This window comes from Coenobita brevimanus, chromosome 95 (genome assembly GCF_032717465.1).
Source record: "Coenobita brevimanus isolate Jiangsu-jjx chromosome 95, ASM3271746v2, whole genome shotgun sequence".
Classification (NCBI taxonomy): Eukaryota; Metazoa; Arthropoda; class Malacostraca; order Decapoda; family Coenobitidae; genus Coenobita; species Coenobita brevimanus.
The window spans coordinates 35,000,415-35,023,406 of NC_137048.1; the positions used below are offsets into that span (position 1 = coordinate 35,000,415).

The following is a 22,992-nucleotide window of genomic DNA, read 5'->3' on the forward strand; positions in this document are numbered from 1 at the left end:
GGAAGAAGAACTGAAAAAAGAAAAAAAAAGTCAGAGGTAAAGGAAATAACACAAATTAAGATGCAGAACAACAGATGAAGTTACATTATGTCAATTTCTCTCGCATTTGTTTTTCATGTTAATCTTCACTCTGCACCACAAGACGCATTATTAAAAACATCTGTAATGCTTGGATTAAATCAGTTAACATTCTATTCAATCGGGCCGTGTCAAGGAGAACCGGTCCAGGTGCTTCCATGATTCATCACATGAAGGAATGGTATTAGCTGCTATTCTGCACTGCCTGTAATTCCATCTAGCAAAAATCTCCGCAAAATGGCTAAAAAAGGACAAAAACCTTAACAAGATGGCAGGAAACCCCTAAAATTCCTAAAATATGACCATAAATTACTAAACCACCAGAACTGTACAGTACTTTCCAAATGCGGTCTCCCTAGGCTCTTATCAAGTATATATTTTTAATTTAATAATATGATAATAATAGATACCTTGTGTTACAGGAATGAGAGAGAGAGAGAGAGAGAGAGAGAGAGAGAGAGAGAGAGAGAGAGAGAGAGAGGCAATAATGGGTACTGTGAAATAAGAGACGAGGAAAGGAGGGTGGAAGGAAGAGACAAGTGTGAGGGGGAGTACACACACACACACACACACACACACACACACACTACTATATATATATATATGAGAGAGAGAGAGAGAGAGAGAGAGAGAGAGAGAGTCTGTCCTCATAAAACCCTGCCTAGAAAGTTTTATGTGGGAAGTACTGCCTTTTTTCACCCTGCCTCACTCCTGCCTTGCCCCCTTCCTGTCAGCCCCACCCCTCTCTGCCCCCTCCCTACCCTGCCTCATCCTAAGCTACCTTACCCTGATTCACTCCACCCTTGCCTAACCCTGCAGTCCGCCTCTTCCTCCCCCTCCCTCATCCTCTCCTTCCTTCATCCCACCCCTTTTCACTGCTGTCCAAGGGAGAGGGACCGGAGGACTGATGAAAGGGAGGAGGAAGTGTGGAGGACGAGAAGGAGGGAATGGGAGAGATAATATGGAGAGAAGAGAAAGGGAGGGGAAAAGGCAGAGGGAAGGGATAGGGAGGGAGAGCATGGGAGGCGCCAAGAAGCTGTGTGGAGGAAAGTGGGATGTGGAGTAATGAGGAAATAGAAAGGGGATTCTCTCTCTCTCTCTGATTCCCTTATCTGCTTCGCTAATCCTTTTTGTCCCTCGGTTTGACTGTCTCTTCACGCACTTCACGTTCTCACTTTTCCTCTGATTACACACACACACACACACACACACACATATATATATATATATATATATATATATATATATATATACAGTATACTTTACTAATATTTTTAGTTTTCTTCTCTCCATTTATTTCTCTGCATTAGTTTTTGTTTCCAATTACTGTTCTTCGCGAACTATTTTCTTTATAACTGCCGTATTTTTTTGTTCTGAAAATTATCAACTCTTCTTCACAATATTTCTTCATACACAATACACACATAAGTCCATACACATAAATATGTATGAATATACAGTATTTATGCATGTCTGTGTGTACACTGTATACAGGCACAGTATATTAGACAGAGAGACAGGCTGAAACATTAACATACTATTAACAACAGAGATGGATCGGTATGGATCAAAAGACACACAAATGAATCGAGGTCTGACCAACTACACTCTCACGCCCTCTCCTGTTTTCACAAGTAATCCCCTCTCTTATCCTCCTGCCTCCTTACTGACCTGAGATGACCTGACCCCCACCCCCCTTCGCCCTAAACAAACCAACACTAACATGCCACTTGACCTGGCCGAGGTGGTGGGGAAGGGGGAGTGGGAAGGATGGAAGGAGTAAGGGAAAGGAAAAATAACACACTAAATAACTTCTCGAACAGGACAGTTTAGAGATAACTTTCCCTAATTCTTTTACTAATTATCAGTATGCCTAATAAAATGGGCCACATACTCATTCACTCAACACCCAAGCCCATGGAATCCTAATTCCACCTCACAGCATAATTACATGCTTCATATCACCTATCAGCTTTTTATCTATCTCCACTTACCTGCTCATCTGTCTATCGCTTTTCAGGACCATCTATTTATCTATCTAGCCGTACAACCATCAACCTATCTATCTATCTATCCAATAGTGTGTGTAGGGTGACGTACCTTAGATGGTGTGGCAGCCAGGGTGAGGCAGCACTAGGGTGAGAGAAGTGGTACAGTCTTAGTATGAGGTACACACACACACACACACACACACACACACACACACACACACACACACACACACACTAAAAAAATCAACACGAAGAAGCAAACACAACTAAACACAAATTATCGCTTAAACACACACACACACACACACACACACACACACACACACACACACACACACACACACACACACACACACACATACACATAAAAACATCTGACTGAACATATACCATCCATCAATTTCCATCAACATAACACCATACATATATTAATCCACAAACATTAGGGGTAAACTTATCTATATATGAGTGTATCGTATATAGGACACCATAATATGAAAAGGATAGCCTCATAAAAGGAACACACAAGCATTTTCATCCCTGCTCAGTAAGGATCATCTCTGTCATAATACCAAAAGATCATCGTCTGGTTCATATATATGTGTTAATTCAAGCCTCTGTATTCTTGTGCTTCCTCTTCCTCCTCCTCCTCCTCCTCTCTTCCCCCTCCTCCTCTTCTTCATCTTCTTCTTCTTTTTCCTCCTCCTTCTTCTTCCTCCTTCTTCCTTTCGCATCCTCCCTTCCCAACACTGTTATTTACCTTGCCTCATATACTGTCCTCTCTCTCTCTCTCTCTCTCATAGTACTGGTATTTCCTATTTCACTACAACTTCCCCGAACCGTCCGTCCTCCTCCCACCTCTTCCTCTTCCTCCTCCTCCTCTTCTTCTTCCTCTTTCGTCACTCTGGTATATCCTCTTCCGTCAGCTGTCATATTTTTTTCCTCTTTCTCTGACCTCATCTTTCTCCATCCTCCTCCCCCCCTCTTCTTCTCATCTTCTTCCTCCTCCTCTTCTTCTCATCTTATTTTTCTTCCTCCTCCTCCTCACCCTCTTCTTCTTCTCCCATCTCCAATATCCCTTCTCCCCCTCTCTCCAACTCTTTTTCTCTTATATTCATCATTTTCTATCTCATGTCTTCTCCTCCTCTCCATCTTCCTCCTCCCATATATGTTTTCAGTCTCCCAGCTACTATTTCCTTCTTTCTCCTTCACCTCCTATCCCCATCATCATCATCATCATTATCATCATCCTTTTATTACCTTCTTTCTTTCCCTTCACTATCAATCATCATTTTCCCATACACACTCTTCCTCTCCCGTCCCTCCCTCTCCCATTCTCCCTATCATCCTCTTCCATCCTCTCTATCTTTCTCTACGTGGCATCTCCCTTCACCTCCTATCTAGGTCCTCTTCATCTGCACCATCTACATCACCTCCTCCCCCTGCTTTTATCATCTCTTATCACTTCCCCTCGTTTCTCTTCCCCTCTCCCCCCCTCTTTATCAATGTCTCCCGCTGCCCCTCCTTCATGACGAGTTTTTCATATTTTACATGTGTTTACCTCCCGCCCTCCCATCTCTCTCTCTCTCTCTCTCTCTCTCTCTCTCTCTCTCATTAGCAACAATTCTCACTTCCTTTACACTATTATTCCTAACTTTCGCCATGTATATTTCTTTCTAGTCGTGCATTTTCCGATCTCATTCTTACAAGACGTCTGCTCCAAGGGGGAAAAAAAAAATAGCCTAATTAGAAGATTAAACAGATATGGTACTGAGGAGGTAAGAAGGAAAAATTAAGACATGATGCTACTGAGATGCGTCTGTAATGAACTGACTAACTATACTCTTTTTACTCTAACTTGGCCCAGATTTTCGTCGTTTTGCGGCTTATTTCACGTAGCTCAGAGGAAGGATAAGACAATGCTACGGCTCTATATCCATCCCATAGCACTTCTTCGTGACCAGGACGGCATTCTAGCGTTATTCTGTTGTTACAAGTCGGGATTCAAGATGGAGAGATGGTGATTTTAGGCCAAGTTGAAGCAAAAGGAGTGTGGCATCTGTCTCTCTCTCTCTCTCTCTCTCTCTCTCTCTTCTGGCTCACCTGTGTTGTGTGGTGTCTCGGTCGGGATCCAGGCGCTGTCTCTTCACCTGCCAAGACAAGAAGAAGAAAAAGTTAAGAAAAGGGTCGCGAAAAGTCTCAAGAAAAAAAATACATCGGTCAAGGAAACTCCCTAGCACCTCTGTCTTACCGACTTATTCTCGGACATGGCAAGTTGAGAGAGAGAGAGAGAGAGAGAGAGAGAGAGAGTCGCCCTACGGTACCCCTCTCTCTATTTCCCTCCCTCTCCATTTATCTTCTTTGTAATTAGTGAGGGTGATGAGCTGAGGGGGAGAGAAAAAAGGTGGGAGGGAGGGAGGATTGGAAGGGAGAAAGGGAGAGGGAGGAGGAGGAGGAGGACGGGGAGTGAGAAAGGGAGGGAGGGTGGGAGAGGGAAGAGAGACAGAAAGTGAGGGGGGGGGAGGGGGAAGGACTGGCAGGGAGAGACAGCCAGAGACAGACAGAAAGGTATGTAAAATGTACAGACAGACAGATAGACAGCCAGACAGATAAAATAGATAAAACTTCATGAAGAAAAAAAGGCAAGCCAGTCCCAGATCACCCCTAAAGTAAATCGTAGGGTGCCGAGTCTAGGCCACCGACGTCCACATCATTAACCCCTTCAGTACAAGAAAAATTAGCTAAACAGAATCATGAAGGTAAAACTGAACGCCATCCTCCTCTCGGGTATTCGAACCTACACGTCACATACACGACCACCATCCTCTCCTAACTGATATTTATCATTGCAGGATGGATAGAGGAAGTGTAGAATATTCCATCTTTCTTATTAACCCAACAAATAAACAACTGAATACATAAACAAATAAATTCTTGGTTACGAGGAAAATTATCGTCCCTTATATTTCTTCTCGCAGGAAGGACTACGAGAACAGGATCTTTCCCTGTCTTGTTCCTCCTACTGACACATACGTGGGTTGCCAGAATGTGTTGATTTTAAGTGTGTCACATCTTGGGTGGCTTTGGCGACTTCGTAACACTTCTTCCGTGGCGATTTATTCCGCATACTACACCTCAGTAGCCTTGTGTATGTTACTGATGCAAACTGGATAGATATTAAAATGAAATAACTAATACACAAGAGAATGCTCAGGTATACTATGCATGATAAATCGCTAAGGAAGAGGTGCTAAGGAGGTCGCCATGGCAGCAAGAACACGTCCCTCAGCCGTGACCTTCACCTCTCGTAGCGCCTCAGTCCCGACTCTGGCCACACCAACCTGCCTATTCACCACTCACCAATTACTCAACAGCCATTAACAACGGGATTACTGATAAGCGCGAGAGGGACGAAAGGTGGGTGGAAGGAGTAGGTGAAAGGTGAAAAGAAATAAATTATATATATACTGTAAATACATACATGTGTGTATATATATATATATATATATATATATATATATATATATATATATATATATATATATATATATATATATATATATATAATGTAATCCTTTATTGTCCCATTACAATTCGAAGGGCGAGACTGACCAGTCAACGATTCCTGAGTGGCATTATGAGTCAGATCAGGTTGGAGCGCCTTAACATTACACCATCAGACGTTCGTCTGCTTATATGGTTACCACCCAACGTAGTAAATTACTTCCTGGACAACATGAAACCATTTCCCTTGTCACACACTACAAGGATACCTGATGGCAGCACTACATTAAGTAGAAGGTGGGAGTCCCTGGATGGGGTACGGAATTAGGCTCCTGGCAACACACTAAATTTATTAACCAAATTAGCCAATAACCAGCACCACACTTACCCTCCATCTAGCATTACACTCCTAAAAGCATCCGCCGATCAAATAACCGAATTAGTTTATCAAATGCAGCTCGGTAATTAACACGGTCATTATCGACTTCCATTACTGCACTAATGAGACGAGCCCTTCAGTAATTAAAGTGCTGGGGTAGTGTTTCACCCCCCCCCCGATAAATGCATCATCAGTTATTAATAAATGCTAAATGAGGGGGCTGCTAGGGATCGAGTGGTATTGTGTGAGTGTTGATTAATGACTAAAGTATGGTAAGTTGGAGAGAGAGAGAGAGAGAGAGAGAGAGAGAGAGAGAGAGAGAGAGAGAGAGAGAGAGAGAGAGAGAGAGAGAGAGAGAGAGAGAGAGAGAGAGAGAGAGAGTGTGTGTGTGTGTGTGTGTGTGTGTGTGTGTGTGTGTGTGTGTGAGAGAGAGAGAGAGAGAGAGAGAGAGAGAGAGAGAGAGAGAGAGAGAGAGAGAGAGAGAGAGAGAGAGAGAGAGAGAGAGAGAGAGAAGGTCCAGCATATCAACATTCCTCATCAGGCACCCACACACAGAGCCTTACTGTCTCCTGTCCTCTCTCTCTCTCTCACACACACACACACACACACACACACACACACACACACACACACACACACACAACCATTTAAACCACCAGTACCAAAACTAGCAGCACCACAACCACCACTACCAACATTTACCATCATCACTACCACAATTACCAGCACCACAACCACCATTACCACTACCACAACTACCAGCCCCACAGCCACCACTACCACCATTTACCACCATTATCACCACCACCACTACCACAATCGCTACCACCACCCGCAGCGCGTCTCACCTACTGCCATTGTGCTTAGGTCCAGGGGGTGAGATAGTGGCAGGAGACACACACACACACATACACACACACACACACACACACACAGAGCAAACGATGATGATGATGATGATGATGGCTTTTTATTACTTCCGTTCTATCTTTATTATATTTCTCTCATTCCTTCTCCGTCACAATGAGAGAGAGAGAGAGAGAGAGAGAGAGAGAGAGAGAGAGAGAGAGAGAGAGAGAGAGAGAGAGAGAGAGAGAGAGAGAGAGAGAGAGAGGTGAAGGAGAGACATCATGGCGAATAAACACTTCCCTTTCTCTCCTGTGGACACACTTCGAGAGCCTCACACACACACACACACACACACACACACACACACACACACACACACACACACACACACACACACACACACTACAGTAACCTTATGGCTACAACAAAACAAACGATGCTTTCATTTGCTGGGTGTTTTTTTTTTACCTCTATTTTACAACGACCTGTCTGACCCCGCACCATGGGAGGGCAAGGGTGTGTGTGTGTGTGTGTGTGTGTGTGTGTGTGTGTGTGTGTGTGTGTGTGTGTGTGTGTGTGTGTGTGTGTGTGTGTGTGTGTGTGTGTGTGTGATTTAACCACGTGTATTTTTGTGTGGGGTGAGAATGGGAACAGTTGAGATGATCGATTAGTATGAACAGAAAGCAGGAGAGGGAAGCAGAAGGAGGAGAACAGGGAGCAGGAGCGTGGGGGAGGCAGGTAGGGGGGAGCTGGAGGGTGGGGGGAAGCTGACAGGGGGAGGGGATGGGGAGGAAGAAGTGGGTGAGGAGGAAGATACAGACAGAAGGGGAGACAGACAGGTGGGGGGAGGGAGAGGTGAGTGGGAAGATAGAGACAGGAGGAGGGGAAAGCAGGTGGGGAGAGTGGCAGGTAAGGGGGAGGGGGCAGTTGGGGGAAGAAAGAAGAGGGGGAGGGGGGGGCGGCACTCCCCCAGGACGAGCAACTGGCCGCTACTCAAACACCACTTTACCATCATCAACACACAGACTGCGGCGCCACACACACAGTCCCTCCCGCACCCTGCCGCCCCTCCACCCTCCTGCGGCAAGGGCGGGAGTTGCTGCGGCCTGCGGGGTGCGGCTGCGGTCCCTCTGGCCGGCGCAGCTACCGCAAACAAAGGGGCTCTTGAGTGAGTAAGTCTGGGGGACCAATAATGGGTAACTAAACAGAGCCAACACCCACCTCCCTCTGCCCCTTGCCTTCCTATCCACAGACATCCATCGATCCACTCTGTCTATCCACCCACTCTCACCCATCCTTCTCACCTTCCTCAGTCCATCCATTCACTTTATCTCTCTCATCCCACCCTCCTCCATACATCTACCCTATTCCATCCCACCACCATTCATCCACCTTATCTATCCCATTCCACCGACCCTCATCCATTAATTTATCCTACCTTTTTCATCATTACCACATACCTCATCCATCCATTCACTCTAACTTTTCCACCCCACCTATCTTCATCTGCCCACCCTTAGTCATTCACCCACGCACCCACTCTATCCATCAATCCAATTTATCTTTACCATCCTCCGACCCCCATCCATCTGTCCCCTTAATTTCTCCCATCCCATTCATGCATCCACCCTGTTTTTCCCATTCCTCCCTCCTTCATCCATCCATCCTCTATCCCATCCCACACACCCATGCTATACACCCCACCCCCCCTCACAAATACTTCCTTATCCTACCCACACACACTTTCCTATCCCTTCGGCCATCTCTCCCGATCACTTACAGTTCCCACCCACACACATCTTCCCACACATTCATCTTTCCCCGCTCCACACCCACACAAGGCCCTCCCACCCACAGTCCCCTATTTCCCTTTACCAACACACACAACTTCCTCTTCCTCGTGTCATACCTCACACACACACACACACACACACACACACACACACACACACACACGTACCCAACCAAAACTCACTTACCTACTCCACTTTCCTACCCCAAACACACTTACTTCCTCCACTCGCACGTCCACATACCCATTTTCCACCTCTATCCACCATCACTCCTCCCTCCACCTCTTGCCCTCCCCTCTGTGTACTGTAGCGGCCGGTGAGTACACGCCTGGCATGTGTGGGTGGCTCTACTAAACACGTCCGGGTCACGTTTTACAGTTTCTGAAATGCAATGCTCAGTGGGGCAGAGGAACACCACTATCGGCCACTGGAGGAATGACACGCCCCCACCCAGTATTCCACCCACAGGTATTGGGTACAGGAGTGGTAGGCTTTTGTGTGTAGGGTGAGACGTGCAAGGGAAAAATATGCGTTGTTTTGTGTGTCGGGTGAGAAGTGCAAGGGAAAAGTGTGTGTTGTTGCAGCAGCTGTGTTTGTGTGTGAGAGTTTGAAGCTTATGTCATCAAGAGAACATATTAAGGCGCATGTTGAAATTTGTATTGTTAAGTGGCTCTGCGTGTGAATAAAAGAGCTTGTAGGTGCCACTGAGGGAGCATGAACAAGTACAAACTCATAAAACGACATACCACGGTACTCCATGCTCTTAAATGTCCGCTCTAGGGTGAGACTGAACCCAGGTTAGGTGGAGGCAAGCGTTCCTGACCACCTAGGCTAAAATTATCTCCGCCTCTAACCTACGTCTCCACCTGACCTAACCTAATCAACTTTTACTCAATCATCCACCTGTATTAACTCCGTCTCCACCTACACTCACCCACGTGCATCAATATTCTAGCCCCACCTAACCCCACCTAATAACCTCACCTACCCCACTTCCACACACACTGATCCACCTAGGCTAAATCTATCACAGCACCCTAACTCGACGTGTTATCAGAACCAACACATAAACAGTCACGAGTGCAGGAAAACAGAGCACGAGTGTAGAAAACGGAGCGCGCTTTGAAGGGGGTACTGACCTATCGTTATCTAGTAGGCTAACTCGCCCTCTTTTCCGGCATTCAGTTACGCACAATCCCGGGTTCTATCCTGCTCCTGTGTGACGTAAGAAGCGACGCAAGGAGTGACGTTGAAATGGAAGGAGATATAGACCAAGAAAAAAAGATGGGGAGGAATTAAGACACCAAAAATAAATGGGGTGTGTGACCTGATAATTTACGAGGGGCTCTGTTAATAGTCCTCGACCAGAAATTCACATGGCGGTATCTTGCTTGCTGTGGGGACGGCTCAGGCTGCTGATGTGGGCGTACGTGTGGCAATAGGGGTACGAAATGAGTAGATGATGCAGACACTGATAGCATTAACTGAGCCGTCCCCACAAAACACAAGCAACCGCGAGAAGGTGAACAGCAGAGAAAGAAAAAAAATGAAGAGGAGGAGGAAGAAGAAGCCGCGTATAAAGAAGCCGCGAAAGAGGTGAAGAGTTATGGGTGTCTCTCCTTACTCAGCAAACACTCACCTTGAAGAAGAGGAAGAAGAAAAAGAGGAGGAGGAGGAGGAGGGAAAAAAAGATGAAGAAGAAGAGGAGGAGGAAGAAGAACAAGAAGAGCAATAACAAAAAGCAGAAGAGGAGGAAGAACAAGAAGCAGAGGAAGAAAAGACGGCAACGACGACGAAGAAGGAAGACGAAGAAAGAAGAGGCAACGAATAAGAAGGAGAGAAAAAGAATTTAAAATAGTGCCTGCTGAAAGACTAGGTGAAAGAGGGTAATGGTGGCGGGTGTCTCTCCTTACTAAGCAAACCCTCACCTATGCAAATGCTACACTTTTACTTTCCTCGTCCTCCTCCTCCTCCTCCTCCTTCTCTCCATCCACTCACCCTTCCCCCTCCATTTTTATCTCCAAGTCTTTTTTTTCCTGATTACTAATTCGATTTCCACTTCTGTTTCTCCTTTTCTATCCTTTTATTCTCTCTCTGTCGTCTTTTCTATTCTATTTTTTTTCGTCATATTTCCCTCTTCTATCCACTTACCCGACCACTACTTCGTTCTCTCTCTCTCTCTCTCTCTCTCTCTCTCTCTCTTCATCTATCTATCTATTACTTTTTGACTTCACTCTCGTTCACTTCTCTACTCTGCTTACTGACTCCTTTTCCACTTTCTTCCCTCCCTCCCCCTCTCTCTCTCTCTCTCTCTCTCTCTCTCTCTCTCTCCAGGCACCAATCCTTCTACATTTTTACACTGTCGTGCTTAGTAATTCCATTCCCTTTATTGCCTTCCTCCTGAGAGAGAGAGAGAGAGAGAGAGAGAGAGAGAGAGAGAGAGAGAGAGAGAGAGAGAGAGAGAGAGAGAGAGAGAGAGAGAATAAACACCGAAACTAAGCAAAACAAACATCACAAAGATGGTGTTAAAGGCATTAAACACACACACACACACACACACACACACACACACACACACACACACACACACACACACACACACACACACACACTCACACACACACACACACACACACACACACACACACACACACACACACACATGTACGCCTGGATTTCTTGTGCGTCCAGATGTGGGTATAAGGTGCACACATGTACACTGCAACACTAGAGATGCGCCAGCTGAGGGTGTAGTGGTGGTAGTGAGGGTGGGAACACGATGGGAGACAGATAGTAGGGAAAAAAGAAAGAAAAAAAAGAAAGAAAGAGGCTAGAACAACCACAGCAAAGAAATAAAAGAGAGAGAAACAACAACAACCACAACAACAACAACAACAACAAATCTAGAACAACTACCACGACAAAGAAAAAACTCAAAGAAACATTAACAGCATCAACAGGAACATTAACAGCATCAACAGGAACGTTAACAGCATCAACAGGAACATTAACAGCATCAACAGGAACAACATTAACAGCATCAACAGGAACAACATTAACAGCATCAACAGGAACAACATTAACAGCATCAACAGGAACATTAACAGCATCAACAGGAACAATAACAGCATCAACAGGAACATTAACAGCATCAACAGGAACAACATTAACAGCATCAACAGGAACAATAACAGCATCAACAGGAACAACATTAACAGCATCAACAGCAACATTAACAGCATCAACAGGAACAACATTAACAGCATCAACAGCAACATTAACAGCATCAACAGGAACAATAACAGCATCAACAGGAACATTAACAGCATCAACAGGAACATTAACAGCATCAACAGGAACATTAACAGCATCAACAGGAACAACATTAACAGCATCAACAGGAACATTAACAGCATCAACAGGAACATTAACAGCATCAACAGGAACATTAACAGCATCAACAGGAACATTAACAGCATCAACAGGAACAATAACAGCATCAACAGGAACATTAACAGCATCAACAGGAACATTAACAGCATCAACAGGAACATTAACAGCATCAACAGGAACATTAACAGCATCAACAGCAACATTAACAGCATCAACAGGAACATTAACAGCATCAACAGGAACATTAACAGCATCAACAGGAACATTAACAGCATCAACAGGAACATTAACAGCATCAACAGGAACATTAACAGCATCAACAGGAACAACATTAACAGCATCAACAGGAACAATAACAGCATCAACAGGAACATTAACAGCATCAACAGGAACATTAACAGCATCAACAGGAACATTAACAGTATCAACAGGAACATTAACAGCATCAACAGGAACATTAACAGCATCAACAGGAACAATAACAGCATCAACAGCAACATTAACAGCATCAACAGGAACATTAACAGCATCAACAGCAACATTAACAGCATCAACAGCAACATTAACAGCATCAACAGGAACATTAACAGCATCAACAGGAACAATAACAGCATCAACAGGAACATTAACAGCATCAACAGGAACATTAACAGCATCAACAGGAACAATAACGAAAACAAGAAGAAGAAGAACAGCAAGCACAGAGGCAGCAAATAAAGACACATCAATAACAGCAAAAACAATAACAAAAAAAAATAACAGCAAAGGACGACAACAACAAAAATTATGAACCAGGAAGAGGAAAAGAGAAAAAAAAAAAAAAACTAACACATGAGCATTAAAAAGGGCTTGAAGAATTTTGGAAAGTTTATGGTGTGTGTGTGTGTGTGTGTGTGTGTGTGTGTGTGTGTGTGTGTGTGTGTGTGTGTGTGTGTGTGTGTGTGTGTGTGTGTGTGTGTGTGTGTGTGTGTGTGTGTGTGTGTGTGTGTGTGTGTGTGTGTGTGCATGGGAGCGCTTTCAGAGTTTGCGTCAGGCGATCGTAAAAAGCGGGAAAAGTCAGTGTGAAGGAAGGGGTGAAGGGGGAGAGAAGAGGGGAGGGAGAGAGAGAGAGGGGAGAAGAGAGGAAGGAAGGGAAGGAAAGAGGGAGAAGAGGAAAGAGAAGATAGGGAAGGAAGAGAGAGGGAAGAGAAATAAGAGCATGGAGGAGAGAAGGAAAATAAGAATGGAGAGAAAAGAGTGATAAAAAAAAAAAGGGGGAGAAGAAGTGAGAAGAGGGAGAATAGGGGAGAAGAGAGGGGTGGAGAGGGAAAAAGGGGGAATGGGAGAGGAGTAGAAGGAAGAAGAGAGAGACGTAAGGAGGAGAGGGATGGAATGAGGAGAAATGAAGTGAGGGGAAGGGATGATGGGAAAGGAAAGAAGGGAAGGGAGAAGCCCCCCAATTTACCTCAAATTCTCTCTTGTGTGGGGAGAGAGAGAGAGAGAGAGAGAGAGAGAGGGGGGGGGGGGACTGACAGCTTGATCTCAGTAAACAGCTTCTTGACACTTTTTATAACAGCTAAACACACTCCGGCCTCAGCTGTCTCTATCTCTAACCCTGCTTGCTTTAATCTCGCTCTCTTTGCTCTTATCTCTCCCTCCCTTTGCTTATCTCAATTCAGGACTTTAATTACTGCTTCAGGTAAAGGAATTCATTAAGATTTTTATGCATTAAGCGAAAGGCAAAGAATGAAAGACACCACAACTGTCTTTTATAACTGTGGGAAGCAATTTGGCCCGATTACTCTAGTTACATGACTTCTTTATCTATCTATCTATCTATCTATCTATCTATCCATTCATCCCTCTATCTATCTGTATCAATCTATCATTTATCCATCTATCAATCTATCTACTTACACATGACGTCTGTTTATTATCTATTCACTAATCTATTTATTATTTATTTTTGTTCAACGCCTAATCTGACAGAGCCTCATAGTGACCTCATTAACTAAGGCCTATTGAACATTTAAACCAATTTCAAGTAACCCGGGTATAGGATAGAATGGTCATTAGGGTTGTATTCTGCCCTCTAATTACTTCATTCATGTCAGAGAGGCAATTAGCAGAGAAAGGAACAGCTGAAAAATGAAAACAGGGACTCAACGACACTATACACCAACAAGACTACCTACTATACACGTTCAAGTCCTGTTTCATACGTCCTGATGGGTGAGATGTGCACAGAGACGAGAGACACTAGAGAAATGGCCCTCCCCCACCCAGGCTTGATGCACGGGGAAAGGGGTGAGAAGTGTGTGTGTGTGTGTGTGTGTGTGTGTGTGTGTGTGTGTGTGTGTGTGTGTGTGAAGGGAAGATAGATTTTTAAGGACTGAAGGGTTAGAAGTGTGTGTGTGTGTGTGTGTGTGTGTGTGTGTGTGTGATGAAGCGGAATTATTAAAAATGTCTGCATACGTCACCGCGGGAACCTCAAGAGGGTGGGAACTTGGGAAAACACATGTTAAGTCATATTACTGCAGCCACTTAGATGTCTGCCCCCAGCTGGGATTGAACCCAGATCCAGATGAGTCCCAATGCACTACTTAAAAACGGAAGATCCAGAAAAATGACACACATACACACACACACACACACGAAAATGAAAAACTGAAAATTAAAGGAAACTGCTGACCACTATACACAAATTAATATTAAAAGAAGGAACAATAACCCAAGACAAAAATAAATACTAAAAAAAAAAAAAAAGCCAAGAATGAAGAAAGGAATGAGCATATAACGGTGTCTTCAAAAAAAAAAAAAAAAAAAAAAAAAGATGACAGCTAAGAAAACATTGCAAGAAAGGAGTGTGGGTTGGCTTACTTGAAATTGTGTGGGGATAAAAGTGATGATGAGTTGTGGTGACCATCTGCGGGGTGGGGAGTGGAGGGGGAGGGTGTGGGAAGGTGGAGGGGAGGGGTGTTGATGGTGGGAAGTAGAGAGGGAGAAGTGTGGGAGGGGAGCATGGGGAGGGGGAAAGTAAGGGAAGCGAGGAGGGTGTGCTGATGGTGAGAAGTAGATGGGGGGAAGTATGTGTGTGATGGGGGAGGGATGGGAGAAGGGGAAGGGAGAGACAGGGAAAGAGAGGGGTAGAAGATGGGAACTGTGTGTGTTGGGGGAAGGGGAAAATAAGGGAGGGGGGTGTGTGGAAGGTGAGTAGTAGTAGAGAAAGAAGTGCATGAACGATTGTGTGGGGGAGGGAGGGAGGGGGGGATATTTAACTGGTAAGGTGCGAGGGGGCAGGAGGAAGAAACGCAAGAGGAAGAGGAGGAGGTATAGGTGTGTATGATAGTAGGTGTGTGACGGTGAAGAGGGGGGTCAATGGAGAGGTGTGCAGGGAGTGAAGATGTGTGTATTAGTATGTGAGAGGAGATGAAGCACGTGTGTAAGGGTGTGGGAGGGTGGTAATGCGGAGGAGGATGTGTGGGGGACAGTAGGGTCATTGGATATGGTGGGGTGCAAAGGGGCAATATGGTACGTGGGCAGAGGTGTGCGTGAGAGCAAAAAACGTAGGAAGCAAAACGTTTATTCTTCAGCAAATTTCCTGCATAAACGTTTAGCCTTCAATCTCTAATAATACGAGATCAATGTGGAATACAAATAGTGACAGACAAATAGATGGATAGATAGATAAACAGAGAGATAAATAAATAAAGAGAGAGAGAGAGAGGAGGAAGACTAATGCGTTTTTTCCTCCACTAAAAATAGCGGAGAAGAAAAGGAAATGACAAAAATATTACGCATCCAATATCAACTTTTTATGGTCAAGATAGTGTATATAGTAAATGTCGATTCTCTCTCTCTCTCTCTCTCTCTCTCTCTCTCACACACACACACACACACACACACACACAAGCACTCAACACACTTTATGGGAGCGGGTTCACTCATTCGCACTCACAGCAGTAGTAACAGACTCTTATGCAAACACATTCACAACACCCCAGGAAAAAAACATACATGTGCATCTCTCTCTCTCTCTCCCTCTCTCTCTCTCTCTCTCTCTCTCTCACGGTCTTGGTGCGTAAAATATGGCGTAAAATAAGAGAACGTCACAGTTGCGTCCATTTACCCCCCCTCCTCTGTCTCTGTCTCTGTCTGTCTGTCTGTCTGTCTGTCTGTCTCTCTCTCTCTCTCTCTCTCTCTCTCGTACATTGCATCTCCATTTCCTTATGTCCTTCAGCCGCTGATGACGCATGCAATTAAATTTTTTTCGTGTTGGCAGAAATAATATATAAATGGTTAGCACTAGAGAGAGAGAGAGAGAGAGAGAGAGAGAGAGTTATGTAGGGATTGGAAAGGGGATTGATGCGGCTTTAAACGTCCCCTCCCCTCACCCTCCATTTCCCCTCATCCTTCCCCTCTCTTTCCTCTTCCCTCCCACCTTTCCTCTGCTTTTCCCTCACGCCCCATCCCTCTTTTTTTTTACTCACTCCTTCTCTCCCCTTCCCACCCCTATATCCTCGTCTCCTCCTCCCCTCCTCTTCTTCCCTTCATACCTTCACCTCTTCTCTCTCACTTCCTCCTTTTCTTCCCCTCAACTCCCTCACCTCTCCCCAAAGCCCCTCTCTCCCCTCATTTCTCTTCCCCTTCCCTCTTGCCTCAACCTCTACTTTCCTAACTTCATCTTCCCTCCTCTCTCCCCTCACTTCCCTATCTCTCCTCCCTTCATCTTCCTCCTCCTCAGTCTTTACTTTCTTCCCTCTCTCCCTCCCCTCCCCTCCCCGTCTCCCCTCTTCAGCACATCCCCGGAATGCCATCCTGGGTATAAAACATGGCGGCTCCCACGCTTCCCCTCACCCCATCACCCCTCATCCACCCTCCCCTCACCCTAAAATACTCATTCCTTTACCCTCTTTCTCCTTCTCCCCCCACCCTTTCTCTCATTCTTTACTCTTTTCTCTCTTCCTCTTCCCCCAATCCTTTCCCCTCACTCTTTCCCTCTTTCTCCTCCCCTCACATTCACCTCACACCTTACTCTTATTCCTTACTTCCCCTCTGTCTCATCCCGAACATCCTCATCTCTCCTTTCCCTTCATATCCCTCTACCTCCCCTTACTATCACCCTCACCTTTCTATTCACTCTCTATCCCTACTCTCACATCTACCCTCACCGCCCTCCTACCTACCACTTCTCCCCTCACCCCTTTCATCACCCCAACCCACCCCTCACCTCTCCTCTCATCATTCCCCCTCTCACATACCTTCCCCTAATCCCATATAATCCCAGCCTTCAAACTCCCCCATCCTCAAAAAACTGTTTCCCCCACAAAAATAAATGATATATAAACAAATAAAAAATAACCACATAAAGAGAGCGTCAACCCTTCCACTACGACTACATCCTAATATGACTTCAGTATGGACGGTGGGTGTTGGTGCCAAAGTGGTGATACATTGTGTATGGTAGATAGGAGGACCGCTGGACCTTAGGGAACAGGTACTGAAGTATATGCCCAAAGACGTACACAAATAATAATAATAATAATAATAATAATAATAATAATTTTGTCTGGCAGTAACAAGAATAAAACAAAATGAGTCATCGTACTGAATAGTAAAATAATGAATCCAATACCACAGTCCAGTAAAACACACACACACACACACACACACAGAATCCTAGGACCAAATTAAAAAAAAAAAAAGTCAGGTGTCCTTTTCAAAAAATTTTTCCCTTACAAAGACCTTGACAGAAAGTTCAATAATACAGCTTTTGTGTGTGTGTGTGTGTGTGTGTGTGTGTGTGTGTGTGTGTGTGTGTGTGTGTGTGTGTGTGTGTTCCTCCTACCACTTTGGCACTCCTCATTAAGCTCCCCAAACAGGGCCTAGTCTCCCTAACCTCCCTTTGTTTTCGTCCCTCCTCGCCTCCCTTATTCTCGCATAAAAAACGGGAAGAAGGCTGAGTTGTGGGTTTTAGGGAGAGAGAGAGAGAGAGAGAGAGAGAGAGAGAGAGAGAGAGAGAGAGAGAGAATGTAGAAAAAAGCGAGAGAGACGGCAATAGAAAAACATAAGATAAATCTGACATGTTGATAAATAGACAGATTGACTGATAGATAGACGTAGACAAATATAGACAGATCCAGACACAGATAAAGAGCGAGGCAGGGGAGAGAGAAAAGAATGGAAGAGAGAAAGGAAGGGAGAATCTAAAAAAAAAGAAAAAGAAAGAAAGAAAAAAAAAATGGACTAGCGCAGTAGGCAGACATAACTGTGGGTGGGGTCCATCCATCAAGCTGGAGACGTCGGCCCCTGTACCATCTCGGTCCCATCTGTGTCCCGCCGAGCTGCTTTACATCCCGAACCCACCACATCTTCACTTCTATTATGATTCTCCCTTTTTTTGATATCAACTCCCTTTTTTTCTCTCCTTCTCATTTTCGCCGGGGTGGTTTCATTCCGTATTCTTCAGATCTTCATTTCTATTATTATTATTCTTGCCGTTTTTGAACTATCTTTTTCTCTTTAATACGTCACCGTTCTGAAGGGATTTATTTATAGTGTCATCTTTACTACCCTAAATGACTTTCGCTATAATTAACAGACTCCGCTATTTTCTTTCAATTATTTATCAAAACAACTCTATTACATCATTTCTAATTTACTCTCTTTATCTCCACACGATAATAATAAGCACAGGATAATATTTCAGAGCTGCAGAGGGCACATATAGTCTCGTATTCTAGTCCTAACACCTCTTCCTAAGCGATTTATTTCGTTTATTACCCCTTACGGTCCTCTTCCGTGTTACATAAATCCCTCTAATATCGCCATGCACTTCATAACTAGCGTAAACACTGATATTACCCACCCGTATCCAGAAATAAATCGCTAAGGAAGAGGAGTCAGGGTCATTCTCCATTAACCTCATTTTTTTTAATGCCGTCTCCCGTAAATTGAGGAAAAAAATATAGTCTGGTACTTGAATAAATAAAAACAAAATTCCAAATAATAGTTAATTGATTTTTTACGTATTCTGATTTTCTTTTTTCTTCTTGTACATCTTTTCTTCTTCCTCCTTCCCCTCCTCCCCCTTTTCTTCCTCTTCTTCACCTCCTCCCTTCCCCTTCTCATTTCCGCTGTCCCTTACTCATTTCCGGCTCTCTCTCTCTCTCTCTCTCTCTCTCTCTCTCTCCACCCACTTACCTCCCTCCATCTCTCTTTTACTACCCACATTCCTTGCTCTTTTCTCAACCCTTTTTCTTTCACCATTCACTCACTCACTCACTTACTTTATTCCCTCTCTTAAATTCTTCCTCTTGCTCTATTTTTAACCTCTCTCTCATAGTCTTTTTCTTCCTGTTCATCTCCTCCTCCTCCTTCTTCTTATTCTTCTTCTCCTCTTCCTAATTCCCCTTCCCCTTTTTTTCTCCTCCTCTTCCTGATTCCCCTTCCTCTTCTTTTCCTCCTCCTCCTCCTCCTCTTCAACACTGGGTCTTTTTCTTAGCGATTTATTTTACACAAACACACACACAATCCTCTTCTATGCTAATCCCTTCTTCGTCATTCTCCATTTTCCCTCCCCATTCCTCGTCCTTCCCTCCATCTTTCTCTCCTCATTCCCCTTCCTCGTTCTCCTTCCCTCCACCCCCCTTCCTCACGCACCCCTCCCCCTCCTCCCTTCTGTTTTTTACCTCCCTCCCCTCCCTTAGGTCATTAGTTCTCTCCCCCCTCCCCTCCCTCCATCCCTCCCTCCTGCCCAATTTTTCTCCTTCCTTCTGCTTTTCTTTCCATCTTCATGCCTTCATTTCACTTCTGTCTGTCCCCCCCCCTCTCTTTTTTCTCTCTCTCCACAGATAGACATAGATAGATAAATAGATACAGTCCATTTGAGTATACCCCTTTTCCTCTACCTAAAATTTCCATCTCCCCATCTAGAATGCTGAGTTAGAGATTAGCACTAGAGTATGGCGCTAGTCACGAAGAAGTGCTATTAAAAAAGAATGTAGAGCGCTAGTAATGTCCTATTCCACCAATGAGCTACCTGAAATAAGCTGCAAGAGGACGAAAATCCGGGCCAAGTTAAGGTGAAAGAACGATAGTAACCAAGGAGACTCATTCATACGGCTACAAAAAAATCTGGCCCAAGTTAACATGGAAAAGCGATAGTAACCAAGGAGACTCATTTCTATACCTAAAAAATATCTGGGCCAAGTTAAGGTGAAAGAGGGATAGTAACCAAGGAGACTCATTTCTATACCTCCAAAACTCTGGGCCAAGCTCAGGGGAGAGAGGGATAGTAACCAAGGAGATTCACTTCTATACCAGAAATAAATCTAATCAAAATTCAAGCCACCACTCCGATCGGGGCATCTAAACCCACTACACCACAAGGCACCTTATATAAAACGCGTATATATTCCGTCTTTTTTTTTTTTTTTTTTCCAGGCGGCTGTATGTTAATGTGTAGGATAATGCAAGGAATAATAAAAATAGGGTGGGTGGAAAAAATGGGGGTGTAATCTGAGAATGGTTATGAAATTTGTGGTGTGAGAGGGAGGGGAGGGGAGGGGAGGGGACGGAAAGAACATGGGGAGGGAAAGGAGGAAGAAGGGAAGAGAACGGAAAGATGATGGGGAGGGAAAGGAGACTGGAAGAAGAAAAGGCAATGGAGGGAGGAAGAAGGGAAGGTAAAAGAGGAAAAGAATATACTGCAGTAAGGGAAAGAAACGAGGAAGGATGAAGGGTAGTAAAAAGAGCAGGAAGAGGGAAAGAAGAGGAAGAAAGGAAGGAAAGGGAAGAGAGGAATACAAAAGATGGGAGGGAAAAAGGGAGAGGAGAGAAATTTGTGGAGAGAGAGAGAGAGAGAGAGAGAGAGAGAGAGAGAGAGAGAGAGAGAGAGAGAGTACCATGGGAATGTGGAGGGGCGTGTAGTGGTGTCATGGAGGGGGAGGGGGAGGGGGGAGGAGCCACCACCCCTCATCTGGCACACACTTGTTCCTTCCCCCCTCCCTCCCTCCCTCCCCCTCTCCTTCCCCTCCCTCTTTCTGTTGTCCTTCCTGTCTCTCTCGTATCCTCCCCATTTTACTCTCTCTCTCTCTCTCTCTTTGAATGTACACTTAATAAATCCATTACATCCCTTCTTCCATCGATATCAGTACACCATATATGTACTACAACTGTATGCATGGGTGTTTATGAGTGTGTGTGTGTGTGTGTGTGTGTGTGTGTGTGTGTGTGTGTGTGTGTGTGTGTGTGTGTTACTGGAAACATGAAGGAACCAAAGGGAAGGAGATTACAAGAGTTGTCTTTACGAATAGAGGTGAACCAAATCAAGATCCTTTCATTATCATATGCCACGTCACACTGAATTTCATAGACGGGAGGTGTGTGTGTGTGTGTGTGTGTGTGTGTGTGTGTGTGTGTGTGTGTGTGTGTGTGTGTGTGTGTGTGTGTGTGTGTGACGAAGACCAGCCTAGCTAACAAGAGACCAATTACTAAGAGGGAGGAGGGGAGGAGGAGGCAGAGGGAGGAAGGAGAGGGAGAGGAGGAGGAGGAAAGTGAGAGAAGAAAGGAGGTGGGGGAGGGGAAGAAAGGGATGAGGGGGAGGGGGAAGAAAGAGAGAGAAGGATGGATAGGGAGAAAGAATGGGAGGGCGTGGGGGTGGTGAGGGAAGGAGGGTGGAGTAAGAGCCGTGGAGGAGGAGGAGGAGGAGGAGGAGGAGGAGAAGGTGGAGGAGGAGGAAAATGGGAGGGGAGAAGAGAAATTAATAGTAAAAGGGATGAATTAAATAAGGAAGTGAGAGGAATGAGGGAAAGAGGGGAGGAGGAGTTGGTGGAAGGGGATGATGGGGAGGAGAAAGGAAGGGGAGAGTGGAGCAGAAGTGACGGGGAAGAAGTAAAGAGGAAGAAGTGGTGGGGTGAGGGAGGGAGGGAGGAAGAAGAGGAGAGAAAAGGGGGGAAAGAGAGGAACGAGGTAAGGAAATGGGACAGAGAGGAAAAAGAAGGAAGGAAAAGAGGGGTAAAGGGTTAAAGGAGGGGTGAGGGAGGGGAGAGAGGGAAAGAAGGGAGGGGGAGGAAAGAGAAAGGGGTGAGGGCGGTTGAGGGGTACCAGATCAGTGCTTATAAGATTAGCGGCAGCAGCTGTTGAAGAGGCAGGGTAGGCAGATAGTGAGGCGAGGCAGGGGGTAGGCAGCAGGGTAGGCAAGAAGGGTAGTCAGGAAGAGTAGGCTGATGGTGAGGCAATGAAGGGGGTAGGAGGCAGGAAGGTAGGGTGATAGTGAAGCAATGCATGGGGTAGGCAACTGGGTGAGAAAAGAGGCAGATGAAGAGGTAGGGATAGGCAGGCAGAGAGGGTGGCAGGATTGGAATATATAGAGGCAAGGTAGGCAGGCAGGCTGATAGTGAAGCGAAGAAGGGGTAGGCAGGCACGGCAGGCAGGCAGGCAGACAGTGAGGTAGGGGCAGGCAAGCTGGTAGGCAGATGGACAGGTAGACAGAGAGGCAAATGATAAGGCAGGGTAGGGTAAGCAAGATGGTGTGTGTGTGTGAAAGAGAGAGAGAGAGAGAGAGAGAGAGAGAGAGAGAGAGAGAGAGAGAGAGAGAGAGGTGGAGGTGGCAAAGATAAAAGTAAAACTATGCAATAAGCACGTCTCTCTCTCTCTCTCTCTGCAGTAAGATGGCAGGTGTGAGAGGATAAAAAACAGTGAACAGCATTTTTACTTCCCTTCCCCTCCCCTGTTTTCCCCTCACTCTCTCTCCTTCCCACCCCTCCCCTCCTTTCACTCTCTTCCCTTCCTTCACTCCCCTCACTCTAACTCTCTCCCCTCTCCTCCCCTCACTCTAACTCCCACTCCTCCTTTCCCCTCTCCTCTCCTCCCCTTACTTTAACTCTTTCCCTCCCCGACCCTCATTCACCCCCTCCCTCCTCACCTCATCCTCCCTTTCCCCTCGTCTCTCCTCACTCATTTCCCCTCGTCATCTTAATCCTTCCACTCTTCCCCTTGCCTTTTGTTCCTCCATTTCTTCCCC

General features: G+C 45.3%; 1 protein-coding gene across 1 annotated transcript in view; it reads right to left on the reverse strand.

Moving 5' to 3' along the window:
* Positions 1–22,992, reverse strand: part of eya (eya transcriptional coactivator and phosphatase 2) — an 84,402-nt gene that overhangs the window by 50,287 nt on the left and 11,123 nt on the right. Inside the window, exons 2-3 of the mRNA XM_080282944.1 lie at positions 4,173–4,219; positions 2,179–2,211 (exon numbers count right to left, since the gene is read on the reverse strand). Coding sequence (XP_080139070.1) covers positions 2,179–2,211; positions 4,173–4,219 — 80 coding nt within the window. The remainder of the gene's footprint in view (positions 1–2,178; positions 2,212–4,172; positions 4,220–22,992) is intronic.